Genomic DNA, 21,735 nt, shown 5'->3' with positions numbered 1-21,735 from the left:
AGGGTGGGCGCCTTGTGGAGCCAAGTGTACCTTGCAGAAAGAGTTTTAACAAAGGTAAGTTCTTACCATAAAAAGCGTTTTCTGCTGCGGGGTACACTGGGCTCCACAAGGAATGGACAATGGGGATGTCCTAAAGCAGTTCCTTATGGGAGGGGACGAACTGTAGCGGGCACAAGAACCAGGTGTCCAAAGGAAGCATCCTGGGAAGCGGCAGTATCGAAGGCATAGAACCTAATGAACGTGTTCACAGAGGACCATGTAGCCACCTTGCACAATTGTTCAAGGGTCGCACCACGGCGGGCCGCCCAAGAAGGTCCAACAGACCGAGTAGACTGGGCCGTAATGTGAGCAGGAGCTGACAGACCAGCCCTCACATAAGCATGTGCAATCACCATTCTAATCCATCTGGCCAAAGTCTACTTGTGAGCAGGCCAGCCCCGTTTGTGAAATCCAAACAGCACAAAGAGAGAATCAGATTTCCTAACAGAAGCAGTTCTCTTCACATAGATACGGAGAGCCCGTACCACATCCAAAAACCGCTCTTTGGAGACAGATCAGGATAGACAAAGGCCAGAACTACAATCTCCAGGTGGAACAAAGAAACCACCTTAAGCAAATAACCGGGACGAGTCCTAAGAACCGCCCGGTCACGGTGAAATATCAGATATGGGGAACTACAAGACAAGGCACCCAAATCCGACACTCTTCTAGCTGAAGCAATAGCCAGCAGAAACACCACCTTAAGGGAAAGCCACTTAAGATCAGCTGAACCAAGAGGTTCAAACGGAGACTCTTGTAACGCCTCCAAAACCACCGACAAGTCCCAAGGAGCCACAGGCGGGACCATAGGGAGGTTGGATACGCAACACACCCTGAGTGAAGGTATGCACATCAGGTAAGGTCGCAATCTTTCTCTGAAACCACACTGACAAGGCAGATATTTGAACCTTGAGGGAGGCCAGACGCAGGCCTAAGTCCAGGCCCTGCTGAAGAAAGGCCAACAACTTGGCTGTACTAAACTTGGAAGCATCATAATTGTTAGATGCGCAACAAACAAAGTAATAATGCCAGACCCTATGGTAAATCCGAGCAGAAGCCAGTTTCCGGGCCCGCAACATAGTTTGAATGACCGCCTCAGAAAACCCTTTAGCCCTCAAGACGGAAGCTTCAAGAGCCACGCTGTCAAAGATAGCCGGGCTAGGTCCTGGTAGACACAGGGGCCCTGAACGAGGAGGTCTGGGCGTTGTGGAAGTAGAAGTGGACGCTCTGACGATAGGCCCTGCAGGTCTGAGAACCAGTGCCGTCTGGGCCACGCAGGAGCTATGAGAAGCAGAATTCCTCTTTCTTGCTTGAACTTCCGAATTACCCTGGGCAGGAGTGACATCGGAGGGAACACATACGGCAGCCGAAACCTCCACGGCACTACCAGCGCATTCACGAATGCTGCTTGAGGATCCCTTGTCCTTGCTCCGAAGACCGGAACCTTGTGATTGTGTCGAGACGCCATCCGATCTACGTCTGGAAAACCCCACTTTTCCACTAGGAGTTGAAACACTTCTGGATGGAGGCCCCATTCGCCGGCATGTACGTCCTGACGACTAAGAAAGCCCACTTCCCAATTCAGGACTCCCGGAATGAATATTGCCGATATGGCCGGTAGATGGCGTTCCGCCCATTGCAGAATCCGTGAGACTTCCTTCATAGCCAAACGGCTTCGAGTGCCGCCTTGATGACTTATGTAAGCCACTGTGGTGGCGTTGTCCGACTGTACTTGAACAGGACGGTTCTGAATTAAATGCTGGGCCAGATTCAACGAATTGAAGACCGCCCGCAATTCCAGAATGTTGATTGAGAGGAGAGATTCCTCCTTGGTCCACAGACCCTGAAGGGAGTGTTGCTCCAGCACCGCGCCCCAACCTCTTACACTGGCAACTGTCGTCCACAGGACCCAGTTGGATATCCAGAAGGGACGGCCCCTGCACAATTGTTGGTCCTGGAGCCACCAGTGCAGCGACAGACGGACCTCCGGAGTCAATGAGATCATGCGAGACCTGATCCGGTGAGGCAGGCCATACCACTTGGCTAGAATCAGCCTCTGGAGAGGGCGAGAAAGGAATTGAGCATACTCCACCATGTCGAATGCTGACACCATGACGCCCAGCACCTGCATCGCCAAATGTATCGACACTTGCGGACAAGAAAGGAGGCAACGAATCCTGTCCTGAAGCTTCAGGACTTTCTCCTGGGACAAGAACAACCGCTGGTTGCGAGTGTCCAATAGCGCTCCCAGGTACACCATGCTCTGAGCAGGGACCAGGGAGGATTTCTTCCAGTTGATGAGCCACCCATGGGCTTGTAGAAACCGGACAGTCATATTCAGATGACGTAGGAGAAGTTCTGGGGAATTTGCCAGGATCAACAAGTCGTCGAGATACGGCAGTATCCTGACCCCTTGACGGTGGAGTACCACCGTCATCACCGCCATAACTTTGGTGAAGACTCACAGAGCCGTAGTTAAACCAAAAGGTAACGCCCGAAACTGGTAATGGAGGTTGGCAATCGCAAACCTCAGGTATTGCTGATGTGACACTGCTATAGGAATATGCAGTTAAGCAGCCTGTATGTCCAGGGAGACCATATAATCCCCAAGTTCCAAGGCCAGAACTATAGAGCGAAGGTTTTCCATACGGAACTTGTAAACTTTCACAAACCTGTTCAATGCCTTGAGATTGAGAATGGGCCGAGAGGACCCATTCGGTTTCGGGACTAGAAACAGCGGAGAATAGTACCCCCGGCCCCTCTGAGCAAGAGGCACCTGTACTACGACTCCTATATCCAGGAGGGTCTGTACCACCGAATGTAGAGTGTTTGCCTTTGTCTGGTCCAACGGGACGTCTGTCAGGCAAAATCGATAAGGGGGACGGTTTTTGAAGGCTATGGCGTAACCTCGAGTGGCGACTTCCCGTACCCAGGCATCTTAAGTGGTCTTCAACCATTATTGGGTATACCCTAGAAGCCGGCCCCCCACCCTGGGATCCCCCAGGGGGAGGCCCGCTCTGTCATGCGGCAGGCTTATCCGTCTTGGAAGCTGGCTTACGGGCAGCCCAGGCTCTTTTGGGCTTCGGCTTACCGGGTTTGGAAGTGCGGGCCTGCTTGTTGTACGCCTGACCTTTTGCTTTACCTGAAGAACGAAAGGGGCGAAAGGAAGTACTTTTAGCCTTCGACACAGAAGGAGCAGTACTTGGCAGACAGGCCGTTTTGGCAGTAGCCAATTCAGCCACTATCTTATTTAAGTCCTCCCCAAACATAATATCTCCCTTGAAAGGGAGTACCTCCAGGGCTTTTCTAGAGTCCAGATCCACAGACCAGGATCTCAGCCACAATATCCGGCGAGCCAAGACTGACGTAGTAGAGGCCTTGGCTGCTAGAATACTGGCATCAGAATACGCCTCTTCAATATAGTGAGAAGCTGTGACAATATCAGGATTTTGGTACTTACCGATAAATCCCTTTCTCCGATTCCACAGGGGCCACTGGAGCGTAGTTACAATGGGGAAATAGTAGGCAGTAATTGGGAGCTGGCACTTTAAAAATTCTCACACTGTGGCTAGCTCCTCCCCTACTATCTCCCCTCCAAGTCAGTCTACGTAAAACTGTGCCCGAGGAGAGCTGGAATAAACAAACCGTAAGGTAGAGGAGGTTAATGAAGCCCGGTAAACCAGGAGAACACAAACCAAACCTGGAACAGAACCTAACAAACAACCGGCTAGCCTGAACCCAACAAGCAGTCATATGGTGATCTGCAAACCGTTAAGCAAAAAAAAAAAACCAGGAGGAACAGCGCTGGGCGGGCGTCCAGTGGCCCCTGTGGAATCGGAGAAAGGGATTTATCGGTAAGTACCAAAATCCTGATTTCTCCTTCATCCACTAGGGGCCACTGGAGCGTAGTTACAATGGGGACGTCCCAGAGCTCCCAAAACGGGTGGGAGAGCGCTGAGAGTCCTGTAAAACCGCTCGGCCAACCTGTGATGCAGAGGCCGCAAAAGTGTCAAACTTGTAGAATTTGACAAAACGAATGTTGGTCCGACCAAGTAGCCGCCCGACAAAGTATTCATGGAGACCCCACGGGCAGCTGCCCACGAAGGTCCCACAACGCGCGTAAAGTGCGCTGAAACAGAAAACGGAGGCTCCCGAGCAACCGCCAAAAAGACTGTCTGATGGTCAGATGTATCCAATAGCCCAGCATATGCTGGGACCCCGGCTATTTAGTACGGGAGCATCGTACAGAACAAAGAAGAAAAACACTTTGCCGAATAGCCTAAGACCTCTGTAGAGAGAGTCGACGAGCCCTGACAACAGTCAAAAGAGGACTGAAAAACACTAGTGTCAGATTTATATGAAAAACGGACATCCCCTCTGGAAGTAACAACCGCTGAGGCCGAAGCTCAGCCGGGGGAGTTGCCAATAGAGTACTCTCTGAAAGAGAGCCCGAACTTACGGCTGCCAGGCAAATCTCTTTTGGAAGAAAACCGAAGAAGGCAGAGACCTAAAATTCAGGTCAATGTGGTTTGAAGTGCAGCGGAGCAAACACTTCCCAGAGAAACCAAAGATGATGACTGAATGGTAACTGAAAGTAAGGGAAAAACTCTTTTATCCTTATTATGTCCCATAAAGTTTTCCAATAGTGGCAAAAGCGAGAAGATGTAACAGACTTCTGAAATCGGGGCCCAGTAGGCCTAACCGAACTAGGGAACTCCTCCCTTCTGAGGCCTCGAGAACAGTCACACGGTTAAATGAGACCAGTGTAAGATTGAACCAAGAAAAGGACCCTGTTGAAGTAGACAGTCCCGTCGAGGTAGGAGCCAAGGTTCCTCTACTGACAACAGGTGTAGCTGTATCTTCAAGTCATGCGTGGCCCAACCGGAGCCCCCGAGAGGACTAGCACGCATATTCCCCTCCTGTGTTACCGAAAGCGAGGTAGAAATAGAAAAGGAGGCAGGATAGAATAACCAGAAAACTCCCAGGAGCCCTGAGGGCATCCTCGGCTACTACCGCCAGAGCTCACATCCAAGAGTAGTAAAGGGTTAAAGAGTCAGTCAGAACTCCCTGAGGTCGATCCGAAATCTCCGCCAACAGCGGACCAGTTGACAAAACTCCAGGGAATGTCCCCTCACCCAGGAGTCTGACCTGGCGGCTTGACCTGGAAAGAAGATGGTTGTCCTCCGCTCAGAGGGGAATGTAGGCGACCACTCATTGCGTCGCAGCTTGACTGAAGAAATAGAGTACCTGGTGCCGAGGAAGGAAAAATCCTCCGACGGACCGTGTTGAGAGATCCGTGTCGAACCAGAAGCTCCTGGATCCTTCGGATCTTCAGAAGCCACCTAATGTATAGAGTGGGATAGTAGCAGTAGATTGTCCCATTAGGGAACCAACGTACTTCCTGCCCTTGAAGAAGAGTTATTCTGTGATCTTCCTGAACCCTGTGGGAGCGGAAGAGAGACCGAATGGAAAGGACTGACAGTGAAAATGAGTATCCTGTAATGCGAATCTGAGAAAAGTCCGATGAGGAAACCCAACGGAATTCAGTAAACAGGCCTCCCTGAAGACAAGGGACACGTAAAACTCCCTATCTTGTTCAAAAGTAGCAATCACAGACTGAAAGGATTCTAAGGCCAGAATAGGCCTGGCCGAGCCAACTGGCTTCGGAACGTGAAAAGAAAACAAAGGCCCGAGAACTGTCCCGATTCAAATGATATCTGGAAAAATAAGATTTTACTTACCGATAAATCTATTTCTCGGAGTCCGTAGTGGATGCTGGGGTTCCTGAAAGGACCATGGGGAATAGCGGCTCCGCAGGAGACAGGGCACAAAAAGTAAAGCTTTTCCAGATCAGGTGGTGTGCACTGGCTCCTCCCCCTATGACCCTCCTCCAGACTCCAGTTAGGTACTGTGCCCGGACGAGCGTACACAATAAAGGGAGGATTTTGAATCCCGGGTAAGACTCATACCAGCCACACCAATCACACCGTACAACCTGTGATCTAAACCCAGTTAACAGTATGATAACAGCGGAGCCTCTGAAAGATGGCTTCCTTCAACAATAACCCGAATTAGTTAACAATAACTATGTACAATTTATGCAGATAATCCGCACTTGGGATGGGCGCCCAGCATCCACTACGGACTCCGAGAAATAGAATTATCGGTAAGTAAAATCTTATTTTCTCTATCGTCCTAGTGGATGCTGGGGTTCCTGAAAGGACCATGGGGATTATACCAAAGCTCCCATACGGGCGGGAGAGTGCGGATGACTCTGCAGCACCGAATGAGAGAACTCCAGGTCCTCCTTAGCCAGAGTATCAAATTTGTAAAATTTTACAAACGTGTTCTCCCCTGACCACGTAGCTGCTCGGCAAAGTTGTAATGCCGAGACCCCTCGGGCAGCCGCCCAAGATGAGCCCACCTTCCTTGTGGAGTGGGCCTTTACAGATTTAGGCTGTGGCAGGCCTGCCACAGAATGTGCAAGTTGGATTGTGCTACAGATCCAACGAGCAATCGTCTGCTTAGACGCAGGAGCACCCATCTTGTTGGGTGCATACAATATAAACAACGAGTCAGATTTTCTGACTCCAGCTGTCCTTGCAATATATATTTTTAATGCTCTGACAACGTCCAGTAACTTGGAGTCCTCCAAGTCACTTGTAGCCGCAGGCACTACAATAGGCTGGTTCAGATGAAATGCTGACACCACCTTAGGGAGAAAATGCGGACGAGTCCGCAGTTCTGCCCTGTCCGAATGGAAAATCAGATATGGGCTTTTGTAAGATAAAGCTGCCAATTCTGATACTCTCCTGGCAGAAGCCAGGGCTAGAAGCATGGTCACTTTCCAAGTGAGATATTTCAAATCCACCTTTTTTAGTGGTTCAAACCAATGAGATTTTAGAAAGTCCAAAACCACATTGAGATCCCACGGTGCCACTGGAGGCACCACAGGAGGCTGTATATGCAGCACTCCCTTAACAAAGGTCTGGACTTCAGGGACTGAAGCCAATTCTTTTTGAAAGAAAATCGACAGGGCCGAAATTTGAACCTTAATAGATCCCAATTTGAGACCCATAGACAATCCTGATTGCAGGAAATGTAGGAATCGACCCAGTTGAAATTCCTCCGTCGGAGCACTCCGATCTTCGCACCACGCAACATATTTTCGCCAAATTCGGTGATAATGTTGCACGGTTACTTCCTTCCTTGCTTTAATCAAAGTAGGAATGACTTCTTCCGGCATGCCTTTTTCCTTTAGGATCCGGCGTTCAACCGCCATGCCGTCAAACGCAGCCGCGGTAAGTCTTGAAACAGACAGGGACCCTGCTGAAGCAAGTCCCTCCTTAGAGGTAGAGGCCACGGATCTTCCGTGATCATCTCTTGAAGTTCCGGGTACCAAGTCCTTCTTGGCCAATCCGGAACCACTAGTATCGTTCTTACGCCTCTTTGCCGTATAATTCTCAATACTTTTGGTATGAGAGGCAGAGGAGGAAACACATACACCGACTGGTACACCCAAGGCGTTACCAGCGCGTCCACAGCTATTGCCTGCGGATCTCTTGACCTGGCGCAATACCTGTCCAGTTTTTTGTTGAGGCGAGACGTCATCATGTCCACCATTGGTCTTTCCCAACGGGTTACCAGCATGTGGAAAACTTCTGGATGAAGTCCCCACTCTCCCGGGTGAAGATCGTGTCTGCTGAGGAAGTCTGCTTCCCAGTTGTCCACTCCCGGGATGAACACTGCTGACAGTGCTATCACATGATTCTCTGCCCAGCGAAGAATCCTTGCAGCTTCTGCCATTGCACTCCTGCTTCTTGTGCCGCCCTGTCTGTTCACATGGGCGACTGCCGTGATGTTGTCCGACTGGATCAACACCGGTTTTCCCTGAAGCAGAGGTTCTGCCTGGCTTAGAGCATTGTATATTGCTCTTAGTTCCAGAATGTTTATGTGAAGAGACGTTTCCAGACTCGTCCATACTCCCTGGAAGTTTCTTCCTTGTGTGACTGCTCCCCAGCCTCTCAGGCTGGCGTCCGTGGTCACCAGGATCCAATCCTGTATGCCGAATCTGCGGCCCTCCAATAGATGAGGACTCTGCAACCACCACAGAAGAGACACCCTTGTCCTTGGAGACAGGGTTATCCGTAGGTGCATCTGAAGATGCGACCCTGACCATTTGTCCAACAGATCCCTTTGGAAAATTCTTGCGTGGAATCTGCCGAATGGAATTGCTTCGTAAGAAGCCACCATTTTTCCCAGGACTCTTGTGCATTGATGTACAGACACCTTTCCTGGTTTTAGGAGGTTCCTGACAAGCTCGGATAACTCCTTGGCTTTTTCCTCCGGGAGAAAAACCTTTTTCTGAACCGTGTCCAGAATCATCCCTAGGAACAGCAGCCGAGTTGTCGGCATTAACTGGGATTTTGGAATATTCAGAATCCACCCGTGCTGTTTTAGCACTTCTTGAGACAGTGCTAATCCCATCTCTAGCTGTTCTCTGGACCTTGCCCTTATTAGGAGATCGTCCAAGTATGGGATAATTAATATGCCTTTTCTTCGAAGAAGAATCATCATCTCGGCCATTACCTTTGTAAAGACCCGAGGTGCCGTGGACAATCCGAACGGCAGCGTCTGAAACTGATAGTGACAGTTTTGTACAACGAACCTGAGGTACCCCTGGTGTGAGGGGTAAATTGGAACGTGGAGATACGCATCCTTGATGTCCAAGGATACCATAAAGTCCCCCTCTTCCAGGTTCGCTATCACTGCTCTGAGTGACTCCATCTTGAACTTGAACTTCTTTATGTACAGGTTCAAGGACTTCAGATTTAGAATAGGCCTTACCGAGCCATCCGGCTTCGGTACCACAAAAAGAGTGGAATAATACCCCTTCCCTTGTTGTAGAAGAGGTACCTTGACTATCACCTGCTGAGAGTACAGCTTGTGAATGGCTTCCAAAACCGTCTCCCTTTCGGAGGGGGACGTTGGTAAAGCAGACTTCAGGAAACGGCGAGGTGGATCTGTCTCTAATTCCAACCTGTACCCTTGAGATATTATCTGCAGGATCCAGGGATCTACCTGCGAGTGAGCCCACTGCGCGCTGTAATTTTTGAGACGACCGCCCACCGTCCCCGAGTCCGCTTGAGAAGCCCCAGCGTCATGCTGAGGCTTTTGTAGAAGCCGGGGAGGGCTTCTGTTCCTGGGAAGGAGCTGCGTGTTGCTGTCTCTTCCCTCGACCTCTGCCTCGTGGCAGATATGAATAGCCCTTTGCTCTCTTATTTTTAAAGGAACGAAAGGGCTGCGGTTGAAAAGTCGGTGCCTTTTTATGTTGGGGAGTGACTTGAGGTAGAAAGGTGGATTTCCCGGCTGTAGCCGTGGCCACCAAATCTGATAGACCGACTCCAAATAACTCCTCCCCTTTATACGGCAAAACTTCCATATGCCGTTTTGAATCCGCATCGCCTGTCCACTGTCGCGTCCATAAAGCTCTTCTGGCCGAAATGGACATAGCACTTACCCGTGATGCCAGTGTGCAGATATCCCTCTGTGCATCACGCATATAAAGAAATGCATCCTTTATTTGTTCCAACGACAGTAAAATATTGTCCCTGTCCAGGGTATCAATATTTTCAATCAGGGACTCTGACCAAACTACCCCAGCACTGCACATCCAGGCAGTCGCTACAGCTGGTCGTAGTATAACACCTGCATGTGTGTATATACTTTTTTGGATATTTTCCATCCTCCTATCTGATGGATCTTTAAGTGCGGCCGTCTCAGGAGAGGGTAACGCCACTTGTTTAGATAAGCGTGTTAGCGCCTTGTCCACCCTAGGAGGTGTTTCCCAGCGCTCCCTAACCTCTGGCGGGAAAGGGTATAATGCCAATAATTTCTTTGAAATTATCAGCTTTTTATCAGGGGCAACCCACGCTTCATTACACACGTCATTTAATTCTTCTGATTCAGGAAAAACTATAGGTAGTTTTTTCACACCCCACATAATACCCTGTTTAGTGGTACCTGTAGTATCAGCTAAATGTAACGCCTCCTTCATTGCCAAAATCATAACGTGTGGCCCTACTGGAAAATACGGTTGATTCGTCACCGTCACCACTGGAGTCAGTGCCTGTGTCTGGGTCTGTGTCGACCGACTGAGGCAAAGGGCGTTTCACAGCCCCTGACGGTGTTTGAGTCGCCTGGACAGGCACTAATTGATTGTCCGGCCGCCTCATGTCGTCAAACGACTGCTTTAGCGTGTTGACACTATCCCGTAGTTCCATAAATAAAGGCATCCATTCTGGTGTCGACTCCCTAGGGGGTGACATCCTCATATTTGGCAATTGCTCCGCCTCCACACCAATATCGTCCTCATACATGTCGACACACACGTACCGACACACAGCAGACACACAGGGAATGCTCCTAACGAAGACAGGACCCACTAGCCCTTTGGGGAGACAGAGGGAGAGTTTGCCAGCACACACCAAAAGCGCTATATATATATCAGGGATAGCCTTATAATAAGTGCTCCCTTATAGCTGCTTTGTTATATCAAAATATCGCCATAAATTTGCCCCCCCCTCTCTGTTTTACCCTGTTTCTGTAGTGCAGTGCAGGGGAGAGACTTGGGAGCCGTCCTGACCAGCGGAGCTGTGAGAGGAAATGGCGCCGTGTGCTGAGGAGATAGGCCCCGCCCCTTTTCTGGCGGGCTCGTCTCCCGCTATTTAGAGAAATCAGGCAGGGGTTAAATATCTCCATATAGCCTCTAGGGGCTATATGTGAGGTATTTTTAGCCTTTATATAGGTTACAATTGCCTCCCAGGGCGCCCCCCCCCAGCGCCCTGCACCCTCAGTGACCGCGTGTGAAGTGTGCTGAGAGGAAAATGGCGCACAGCTGCAGTGCTGTGCGCTACCTTTAGAAGACTGCAGGAGTCTTCAGCCGCCGATTCTGGACCTCTTCTGACTTCAGCATCTGCAAGGGGGCCGGCGGCGCGGCTCCGGTGACCATCCAGGCTGTACCTGTGATCGTCCCTCTGGAGCTTGATGTCCAGTAGCCAAGAAGCCAATCCATCCTGCACGCAGGTGAGTTGACTCCTTCTCCCCTCAGTCCCTCGCTGCAGTGATCCTGTTGCCAGCAGGAATCACTGTAAAATAAAAAACCTAGCTAAACTTTTTCTAAGCAGCTCTTTAGGAGAGCCACCTAGATTGCACCCTTCTCGGCCGGGCACAAAAATCTAACTGGAGTCTGGAGGAGGGTCATAGGGGGAGGAGCCAGTGCACACCACCTGATCTGGAAAAGCTTTACTTTTTGTGCCCTGTCTCCTGCGGAGCCGCTATTCCCCATGGTCCTTTCAGGAACCCCAGCATCCACTAGGACGATAGAGAAACAGGGATTAACATCCTTTGCGGTTAGAAGCATATGGAGCGCCGCCTGTAGTATGACTCTCTTGACTCCTGAGACGGCTGTACTCCAAAATCTAGTCTGTAACCGCCCTAGCCTTCTCAGTACTCCCCGTAGGACCACCGACATGCGCCTACCCTGGGACCCTCTAGGTGGTAGGAAGGTCTGATCTGCAGTGGGTGTATAGGATAACCTAAAGTCAGACTGGACCGAGGATGCTGAACCTCTGCTTCAGCCTGTTATCCTGAGATCCCCTCCTGGCGACGGAGATATCGCCCTTGTGGAGTCGAAAGCTTGAAAAGGCCGGAAAGATCTAAAGGAAAGACCGGTAAAGGTCTGTCTTGAAGCTGGGGCAGCAGTAGGAGAAAGCAAAGTGGACTTACCTCCAATGGTTCAAGAAATCCTGCAGAAAGTTCCTTCCCCTGAACCATCTGCCCCGTAGGATTTCATGTTCACCCGTCACTGTCGCTGCCCCAGAGGTCGTCGGGTAAGACAGCCCAAGCGAAAATGCAGATTCCGAGTCTGCAGACGTGGAGACCTCAAAAGAACCTAAAGCAGAATCGTGATTCTGATCTGTCCCAAAGTAGCAATTGATTGTAACCTAGAGGACAATCGTTCCACCACCTACCTTCTCTGGACAAGGTAGAATCCCGCTGCCGTATATGTTTCGATGGATACCTGAGCAATGTTGCCTCAGGAAAACGGCAGCTTGTTGGACCGGTGATACCTTGAGGGGTATCCCCTGGAGAGATTCTGATACCATTTCCTTCCGTCTGCGGGGAAAGGATAGGAACACAAACATTGCTTTATACCTGAAATTGTGTATGCGGGAGTCTGCAAGCCGCCTACCGGAGTCTGCCCCGCTCATCCGAAACTGGACCATTTCGTCATCAGCGTCGAACCCTGATGGACCGGACGGGACCGCCTCCTTTACCTGCAGTATCAGACGAACTGCTGTATAATGCACCTGGATATTCTGAGACACTGGTTGAGACTGCACCTAAAACAGACATCCTCCTATCCTGGGCATCTCTCGCCTCCTCCCAGAGAGGCCTTTCCACTGCCAAGTCGTGTTAGAAACCTGGAGAGGTAAAATGACGTACAAGGTCTCTGGTTAACAGCGACATTACCTGTATAATCTGAGCTGTTCAAACAGGAGTGTTCTGCAGATGGCTCCACCGCATACTTCACACCTAAGAGGGAATTCTTTGACTATCCCAGGTGAGACAAACGAAAGGAGAACAGGTGGGTTAAATAAACACAGCGCTATGTCAGGTCTGCACTATAACGTGTAGTGACCGACACGATTGAAATAAACTTTCTGGTGAACCAGTAACGCTGCGCTGTTCAAACCCTGATCCTCCTGTTCAGATACCCGCTACTAGCGTACTGAGCCGCAGCGCTATTTGTCTGATGCCTTAAAGTATCTGTTGTGGTACTTGAACCCAGGCCTCTGTGGTTGGGTGTTTAGGGGATTAGTGTGCTGAGCCACACTGTTTCATATATACACATTCCCCAAAATACCAATAGCATTAGTACCCATTGACACCAAGGAATAATAAAGGGAAGGCAACATCCCGTCCTGTATGTAGTGTACCGCTAATTTAGGTGCCCCAGATGTTTTTGGAGGTTCCGCTTGTGGCAAGGCGGGACATTTTGTTATTATAAAACATTGCGGAAGTGTGTTTTACCCCCTATATATGGTATTATATATATATATATATATATATATATATATATATATATATATATATATATATATATATATATATATATATATATATATATATATATATATATATATATATATAGTACCAAGTTATCCGGCACTCACGAAAAAACAATATACAAAATGCCAGGGTGCCCTCCTAATGATAATGCAAAACACAGTCTCCTTCCCCACCTGTGGCTCAGGTGTTAACAGCAAAGGAAATGAGGCGGCACTCCATGGACTTATGCAAAAATGTTGATTTGTATTCAAAACATGGTGAAATCAAAATAACATTGTGTCAATTGAATCAAACAAAAAGGGGGGCAAACATCTTACGACGTTTCAAGGCATCGCAGCCTTTTCATCTGGTAAGGTAACCCCTGTGCTGTGAAATGAAAAAGAACCAAACAAACCAAAGAGACACTCACCTGTTAAATAGCGTGAAGTGCTGGAGAGAGGTGTTCCCGGCGTCTGTGTCCGGGACTTCCGGGAGAGTCACGTGAGCGGCTCCCCTGTGACGTGCTGTGTTGCTATGCAACGCGCATAAACTGTGGCAGGCGCCGGGAAGACCTGTCAGTGATAGAGACAAATGATCGTGAATAGAGGCATGCAGTTTGCATACCATGCCCAGCGGGAATAATGCTGTGAGAGTATTGGTGACATATGTGAGAAGAGATAAAAAAGGTTAAAACGTTACTGACAGCAGCTACATGGAAAGTTATAGTGAAATTGCATTCAACAACTTGTATAGTTTATACAGCTAATTAATATCTAAATAATTGTTATAGCGTTTAATGCCTACACGTCTCTGATATATATAATAGTAGTTGAGTCACACATTACTTGGCATAAACGGTCATAAATCACAGGGCTATAAGACAGAGTAGGGAAGTGAAGAACAGGGAAAAAGGGGGAGTTGAAGGGTGGGGGAAGTGAAAAGAAGAGGATCAGGACCCATTGTTATATAGATGATGCCATATTGCCTATTATGTAGTCTCTATTATAAGAAGACATTCCAGGTGAATTTTTCATTTAGTCCCTTAGGAGACAATGCATCCAATAGGTAAATCCATTTGGCTTCACACTTGGACAGGGCCCGTTGTCTATCACCCCCTCTGGGGGAGGCTGGAATGTGGTCAATGATTTTATATCTTAGACTGGACAGTGGGTGGCCAAACGCTTTGAAATGGCGTGCCACTGGTTGGTCAACTGATTTGCCATCCAGGGATGCTTTTATGGCGGATCGGTGAAGCGCCATTCTGTCTCGTAGGTTTCTGATGGTTTGTCCAACGTACAGCATACCACATGGACAAATAATGATGTAAACTATGTAAGACGTAGTACAAGTGAGTACATGGCGGATTTTGTATTGGTGACCTGTGTGTGGGTTCTGGAAGTCATGACCAGTTTCTAAATATTTGCATGTGGTGCAGGATGCACACTTGTAGCATCCCGGTTTTTTCAACTGCGTGTTCGGCATGTTAGCCGGATTCCTTGGAATCATGTTGGTTTTGACGAGAATGTCTCGGATGTTGGATCCTCTTTTGTAGCTGGGCATCACGGTGGTATTTTTAAAACAAGGAAGGTCTTTGTCACCTGAAACGATGGGCCACAATCCTTTTGTGGCTCTTGGGATGACCCTGCTAGCTGTGGTATATTGAGTAACAAAAGGTATTCGTGATTCTAATCGTTTCTGTGGCACACTGTACAGTAGTTGATCTCTGGGGATTTGTAATACTTCATCCCTGGTTTTCATTAATTCACGAAGTTTGTAGCCCCTGTTGGCAAATTTGTGGATCATCTGGTCAAGTGCAGTGATCAAAGTGGTTTTATCACTGGAGATGCGAGCTGCCCTGAGCATTTGGGACCTTGGCAATCCTCGTATTAATGCGGGGGGATGACAGCTACTGTGATGGAGCAAAGTATTGCGATCCGTGGGTTTTGAAAACAATCTGGTCTGGATTTGGTTGTTGATGATCTCTATGGTTACGTCTAGATAATTAATGATGTTGTGGCTGATTTGATGAGTAAATTTGATAGGAGAATCCTGCAGATTGATCTGATTAATCAGTGTGACGAGTTCCTCTTCTGATCCAGACCATATGATCAGCAGATCGTCAATGTAGCGTGTGTACAGCAGCATTTTCCCCTTGGTGACAGGTGATGAAAAGAAAAAAAGGTCTTCTTGTTGAAACATAAATACGTTGGCAAACGATGGAGCTTCTGAGGATCCCATCGCACACCCTGTTGTTTGGATGAAATACTGGCCATGGTGTATGAAAAAATTTTGAGTGAGGGTTTTAGACAGCAATTCTAGGAACAATGGGATGGGAATTGCATCAAAATGATGTTTAAACAAAAATAATTCCATCGCTGCCACACCACTGGAGTGTGGGATAACTGTGTACAGGTTTTTAACATCAAGTGTACAAAGCAGGGTATTGGTAGGTACTGTACCCAATTGATCCAACTTGATCAGAAGTTGGGTAGTGTCTTTAAGGAACGTTGGTTGATCCTTGATATATGGTTGAATCAAGGCGTCCGTTGGGTTGCCTGTCACTGACAAATACATTCAAGATATAGACAGATTACTTCAAGATCAGTCCACTTATCGCCAGTTGTCAGGCAACCCAACGGATGCATTCAAACGGGATCTAGACCAGTTACTATTGGAAGCACACAATTTGGGACACCTTGATAAGAAGACGTACACGTCATTAATTACTGAACACCCGATCACGCCCGTATTATATACAATTCCCAAGTTGCATAAAAACCCCACAGATCCACCTCCCCGACCCATCATTTCAGCCCGTGGGTCGCTTTTACAGCCCGTCTCCCAGTTTTTGGACGCCTTGATTCAACCATATATCAAGGATCAACCAACGTTCCTTAAAGACACTACCCAACTTCTGATCAAGTTGGATCAATTGGGTACAGTACCTACCAATACCCTGCTTTGTACACTTGATGTTAAAAACCTGTACACAGTTATCCCACACTCCAGTGGTGTGGCAGCGATGGAATTATTTTTGTTTAAACATCATTTTGATGCAATTCCCATCCCATTGTTCCTAGAATTGCTGTCTAAAACCCTCACTCAAAATTTTTTCATACACCATGGCCAGTATTTCATCCAAACAACAGGGTGTGCGATGGGATCCTCAGTAGCTCCATCGTTTGCCAACGTATTTATGTTTCAACAAGAAGACCTTTTTTTCTTTTCATCACCTGTCACCAAGGGGAAAATGCTGCTGTACACACGCTACATTGACGATCTGCTGATCATATGGTCTGGATCAGAAGAGGAACTCGTCACACTGATTAATCAGATCAATCTGCAGGATTCTCCTATCAAATTTACTCATCAAATCAGCCACAACATCATTAATTATCTAGACGTAACCATAGAGATCATCAACAACCAAATCCAGACCAGATTGTTTTCAAAACCCACGGATCGCAATACTTTGCTCCATCACAGTAGCTGTCATCCCCCCGCATTAATACGAGGATTGCCAAGGTCCCAAATGCTCAGGGCAGCTCGCATCTCCAGTGATAAAACCACTTTGATCACTGCACTTGACCAGATGATCCACAAATTTGCCAACAGGGGCTACAAACTTCGTGAATTAATGAAAACCAGGGATGAAGTATTACAAATCCCCAGAGATCAACTACTGTACAGTGTGCCACAGAAACGATTAGAATCACGAATACCTTTTGTTACTCAATATACCACAGCTAACAGGGTCATCCCAAGAGCCACAAAAGGATTGTGGCCCATCGTTTCAGGTGACAAAGACCTTCCTTGTTTTAAAAATACCACCGTGATGCCCAGCTACAAAAGAGGATCCAACATCCGAGACATTCTCGTCAAAACCAACATGATTCCAAGGAATCCGGCTAACATGCCGAACACGCAGTTGAAAAAACCGGGATGCTACAAGTGTGCATCCTGCACCACATGCAAATATTTAGAAACTGGTCATGACTTCCAGAACCCACACACAGGTCACCAATACAAAATCCGCCATGTACTCACTTGTACTACGTCTTACATAGTTTACATCATTATTTGTCCATGTGGTATGCTGTACGTTGGACAAACCATCAGAAACCTACGAGACAGAATGGCGCTTCACCGATCCGCCATAAAAGCATCCCTGGATGGCAAATCAGTTGACCAACCAGTGGCACGCCATTTCAAAGCGTTTGGCCACCCACTGTCCAGTCTAAGATATAAAATCATTGACCACATTCCAGCCTCCCCCAGAGGGGGTGATAGACAACGGGCCCTGTCCAAGTGTGAAGCCAAATGGATTTACCTATTGGATGCATTGTCTCCTAAGGGACTAAATGAAAAATTCACCTGGAATGTCTTCTTATAATAGAGACTACATAATAGGCAATATGGCATCATCTATATAACAATGGGTCCTGATCCTCTTCTTTTCACTTCCCCCACCCTTCAACTCCCCCTTTTTCCCTGTTCTTCACTTCCCTACTCTGTCTTATAGCCCTGTGATTTATGACCGTTTATGCCAAGTAATGTGTGACTCAACTACTATTATATATATCAGAGACGTGTAGGCATTAAACGCTATAACAATTATTTAGATATTAATTAGCTGTATAAACTATACAAGTTGTTGAATGCAATTTCACTATAACTTTCCATGTAGCTGCTGTCAGTAACGTTTTAACCTTTTTTATCTCTTCTCACATATGTCACCAATACTCTCACAGCATTATTCCCGCTGGGCATGGTATGCAAACTGCATGCCTCTATTCACGATCATTTGTCTCTATCACTGACAGGTCTTCCCGGCGCCTGCCACAGTTTATGCGCGTTGCATAGCAACACAGCACGTCACAGGGGAGCCGCTCACGTGACTCTCCCGGAAGTCCCGGACACAGACGCCGGGAACACCTCTCTCCAGCACTTCACGCTATTTAACAGGTGAGTGTCTCTTTGGTTTGTTTGGTTCTTTTTCATTTCACAGCACAGGGGTTACCTTACCAGATGAAAAGGCTGCGATGCCTTGAAACGTCGTAAGATGTTTGCCCCCCTTTTTGTTTGATTCAATTGACACAATGTTATTTTGATTTCACCATGTTTTGAATACAAATCAACATTTTTGCATAAGTCCATGGAGTGCCGCCTCATTTCCTTTGCTGTTAACACCTGAGCCACAGGTGGGGAAGGAGACTGTGTTTATATATATATATATATATATATATATATATACATATACATACATACATACACCTATACATACACTATACACACAATGAACCCAACAGGGTAGATAAATACTGAAATACTGTAGGGTAAAAAAAAAAAAAAAATTGCACCCTAGATTTAAATGATTAATGAGCTGAGCCCCAGCTCCTGTTATAGAGCAGGCTCCCTGATCTACGGCCTCTATGAAATGGCGGGCAGAGGACTCTCCTGCAGGGAGGAATAGCTCCCAAAATTTTAGCATCTCCCTGCCCAGTGACAATGAGCGCTGCGAGCCGCTGCCGGGAGCCTGCCGAGTCAAGCAGGAATAAGCTTCACCCCCACCTGTTATCTGTAAACTAACTTCATTGCAGCGGCCCCGGGGAGCGGAAATTGTAAGCGGTGCTGTAGCGGCCGGGGAGAGTGGGACTTGTAAGCGGTGCTGTAGCGGAGGACTTGTAAGCCGTGCTGTAGCGGCCGGAGAGCGGAGAGCAGAGAGCACTGAGCCCGCCGTACAGAGCGGGAGTTAGCTCCGCCCCCCCGCTCTGGCGCCAAGTTTAAAAATGAAACCCGCTGTTGAACTTGAAGCGGGAAGCGCCCTGTATCTCCCCGGCCGCCTGTATGCTGCAGCCGGGGAGCCGAAAGCGCTGAGCCCGCCATACGGAGCGGGAGTTAGCTCCGCTCCCCCCCCCGCTCCGGCGCCAAGTTTAAAAATGAAAACCCGCTGCTGTAACTGAAGCGGGAAGCGCCCTGCATCTCCCCAGCCGCCTGTATGCTGCGGCCGGGGAGCGGAGAGCGCTGAGCCCGCCGTACGGAGCGGGAGTTAGCTCCGCCCCCTCCACCTTCGGCGAGCGGGAAGCATGTATCATCCGGCTGCATGTATACTGCGGCCGGGGAGTGGAGAGCGCTGAGCTCGCTTACAGAGCGGGCTGAAGCTCCCAGTAATGTTTAAAATACAAAGTGCGCCCTTCATACGCTCCAGCCTACTGGGGAATAAAGGGGTCCAAGCACCACATATCCTTAATACTGACAGTGTAAAATAATATCTGGAAGGAGGGAAGGGGGGGGGGGGATTGTACTCACCGCTGTCCTTCCCGACACACGCCGCACTCAGCGTTTACACTGCTCGACAGAGCGGCCCCGACACGCGCCGCACACAGCGGTGTCCGGCCCCTGATATGGTGGAGCGGCCCCGACACGCGCCGCACGCAGCGGTGTCCGGCCACTTTTGATACTCACCGCTGCCATGCTGCCGGAATCTTCTGCTGGATGGAGTGGCCCCTACACGCGCCGCACGCAGCGGTGTCCGCCAACTCAGGAGAGCTCAGTGTCTCCCTCAGCCGGGGCCCATCCCGAGCCGCACGCAGCTGCGATGGGACCCCGCCGGCAGCTCCCACGGTGCAGACTGGCAGTGGCAGAGCTGCCAGTCTGTGTGTGTAAGTAAGAAAAATAAAATAATAAAGAAAAAATAAAAATTTCTTCAGCTAAACCCAAGTGAACCAGCTCCCTTGGGCACTAAACTAAGACTGACTTGGAGGGGAGATAGTAGGGGAGGAGCTAGCCACAGTGTGAGAATTTTTAAAGTGCCAGCTCCCAATTACTGCCTACTATTTCCCCATTGTAACTACGCTCCAGTGGCCCCTAGTGGATGAAAGAGAAATATGACAAGCATTGTCTAGCATGGTCAGAAGAGATTTCAGCTTCCAACTCTAGGGCCCATGCAGCACGTTGCTGCAATAGTGGGCCTTTGTGCAGCACGCGTGAGGGTGTAAATCGCTTTCAGACAACCCTCCACACGTTTATCCGTAGGCTCTTTTAGAGACGAGATGGTAGTGACAGGTAGAGCTGAGGAAACCACCATCCTAGCCACATGTGAGTCTACTGGAGGAGGCGTTTCCCAATTTTTAGACAGCTCTGGCACGAGGGGATAGCGAGCCAGCATCTTCTTTTGAGGCACAAACTTCTTTCCCGGGTTTCCCCAGGGTTTCTGACGTATATCCACTAGGTGGTCAGAGTGAGGTAAAACTTGTTTAACCACCTTCTGACGCTTGAACCTATCTGGTTTCTTAGGAGGGACGGATGGCTCGGGATCATCCGTAATCCGTAGAATCAACTTAATAGCCTCCAAAAGATCAGGAACATCCACATGTGAACTACCCTCCCCATCAGCAGTATCTGTGTCAGAATCTGTGGGGTCAGTGTAAGCGCCATCTTCATCAGACGAGGTGTCAGTGACAGCAGTGGATTGTGAGGAGTTAAGAGCTCGCTTAGAGGACCCCTTGGTCTTAGGCGAGCGAGGGTCAGACTTAAGTAGTCAAGGACTGGTTCAACTTCTTCAATTGAGCAGACAAGTTATCCGCCCACGGCGGGTTAGCTGCGGGGACCATACACGGCTGAACCGGCATAGGAGGTCCCATAGGGGGTGTTAGTTTAGTAACTAGCGTATTCAGAAGCGTGGAGAAAGTAGCCCACGGTGGGTCATTATGGACTCTTCTTAGGGCTGCCCAGAGCAGCCCCTCTGTTATGTGCCTGCTATCTGCGGCACCAACTACAACACTGAGCTCCTGTGCAGGGAGGCGGGGTTATAGAGGAGGCGGCGCTATGCATCTTGGGAACAGTCAAAGCTTTTGAGCCTGTTGGTGCCTCGGATCAAGATCCTACTCTACACCCGTATGTCTATCCTTGTGGAGCCCAGTGTACCCCACAGCAGAAAAAACGCAGCTAATTAGATACTGGTCTTCATATTAGAGCATTTGTTTATATGCCCAAATAAAACCATAGCATGTGCAGGCAAAGACAAGTTATTTTATGCAAAAACTAATTTATAAAAGTGATTTGCAGGTCCTCCTACATAAGTATACATTTTTTAAAGGACTCAAATGGTACCATGAGAAATGCTTCTGTATGCTATAAAAACGGAGGTGAATAGTACAAGATAGCCGTAAAGATAAAAATAAATCACAATGTACCTGTATTAGTTCATTGATTCTGTGCAAATCATCATCTGTGGCAGTTTTCTTCTTGGGGATGAGACCTTCTTGCAACACAGTTAACTGATCAAAGACATCTTGCTCCAGCTTAGTCTGTAAATGTAACATAAGGGAACAGATGAGAAATGTACAGAGCAACAGAAAGAGAAATCCTTGTAATAACCCTAACACTCACTAGCTGGAGCAGCTGAGCCGCACAAAGGTGAGTCTTCCAGCCTTGCACTCGGCAAGCAATCCCCTTCTGGTTGGCAATCTCCTGCAATGACAGCTTCTTCTCTTCTGCAAGGATATATCAAAATGAGGATTTGTAGCACAACGAGCAGCACATTGTGCAGTTTAAAAATACGTCCAAGTGAAATGGTAGAGC

General features: G+C 48.4%; 1 protein-coding gene across 10 annotated transcripts in view; it reads right to left on the bottom strand.

The window, feature by feature from the left end:
- Positions 1–21,735, bottom strand: part of SAP130 (Sin3A associated protein 130) — a 206,214-nt gene that overhangs the window by 1,415 nt on the left and 183,064 nt on the right. For all 10 annotated transcript variants that reach the window (XM_063915874.1, XM_063915876.1, XM_063915879.1 and 7 more), the window contains 2 exons: positions 21,544–21,647; positions 21,348–21,461 (listed from right to left, as the gene is read on the bottom strand). In XM_063915874.1, the coding sequence (XP_063771944.1) occupies positions 21,348–21,461; positions 21,544–21,647 (218 nt within the window). The remainder of the gene's footprint in view (positions 1–21,347; positions 21,462–21,543; positions 21,648–21,735) is intronic.

Source organism: Pseudophryne corroboree, chromosome 4, assembly GCF_028390025.1.
Source record: "Pseudophryne corroboree isolate aPseCor3 chromosome 4, aPseCor3.hap2, whole genome shotgun sequence".
NCBI lineage: Eukaryota > Metazoa > Chordata > Amphibia > Anura > Myobatrachidae > Pseudophryne > Pseudophryne corroboree.
Note: the sequence above shows the minus strand (reverse complement) of the source record. Positions and strands in the feature narration are given on the sequence as shown.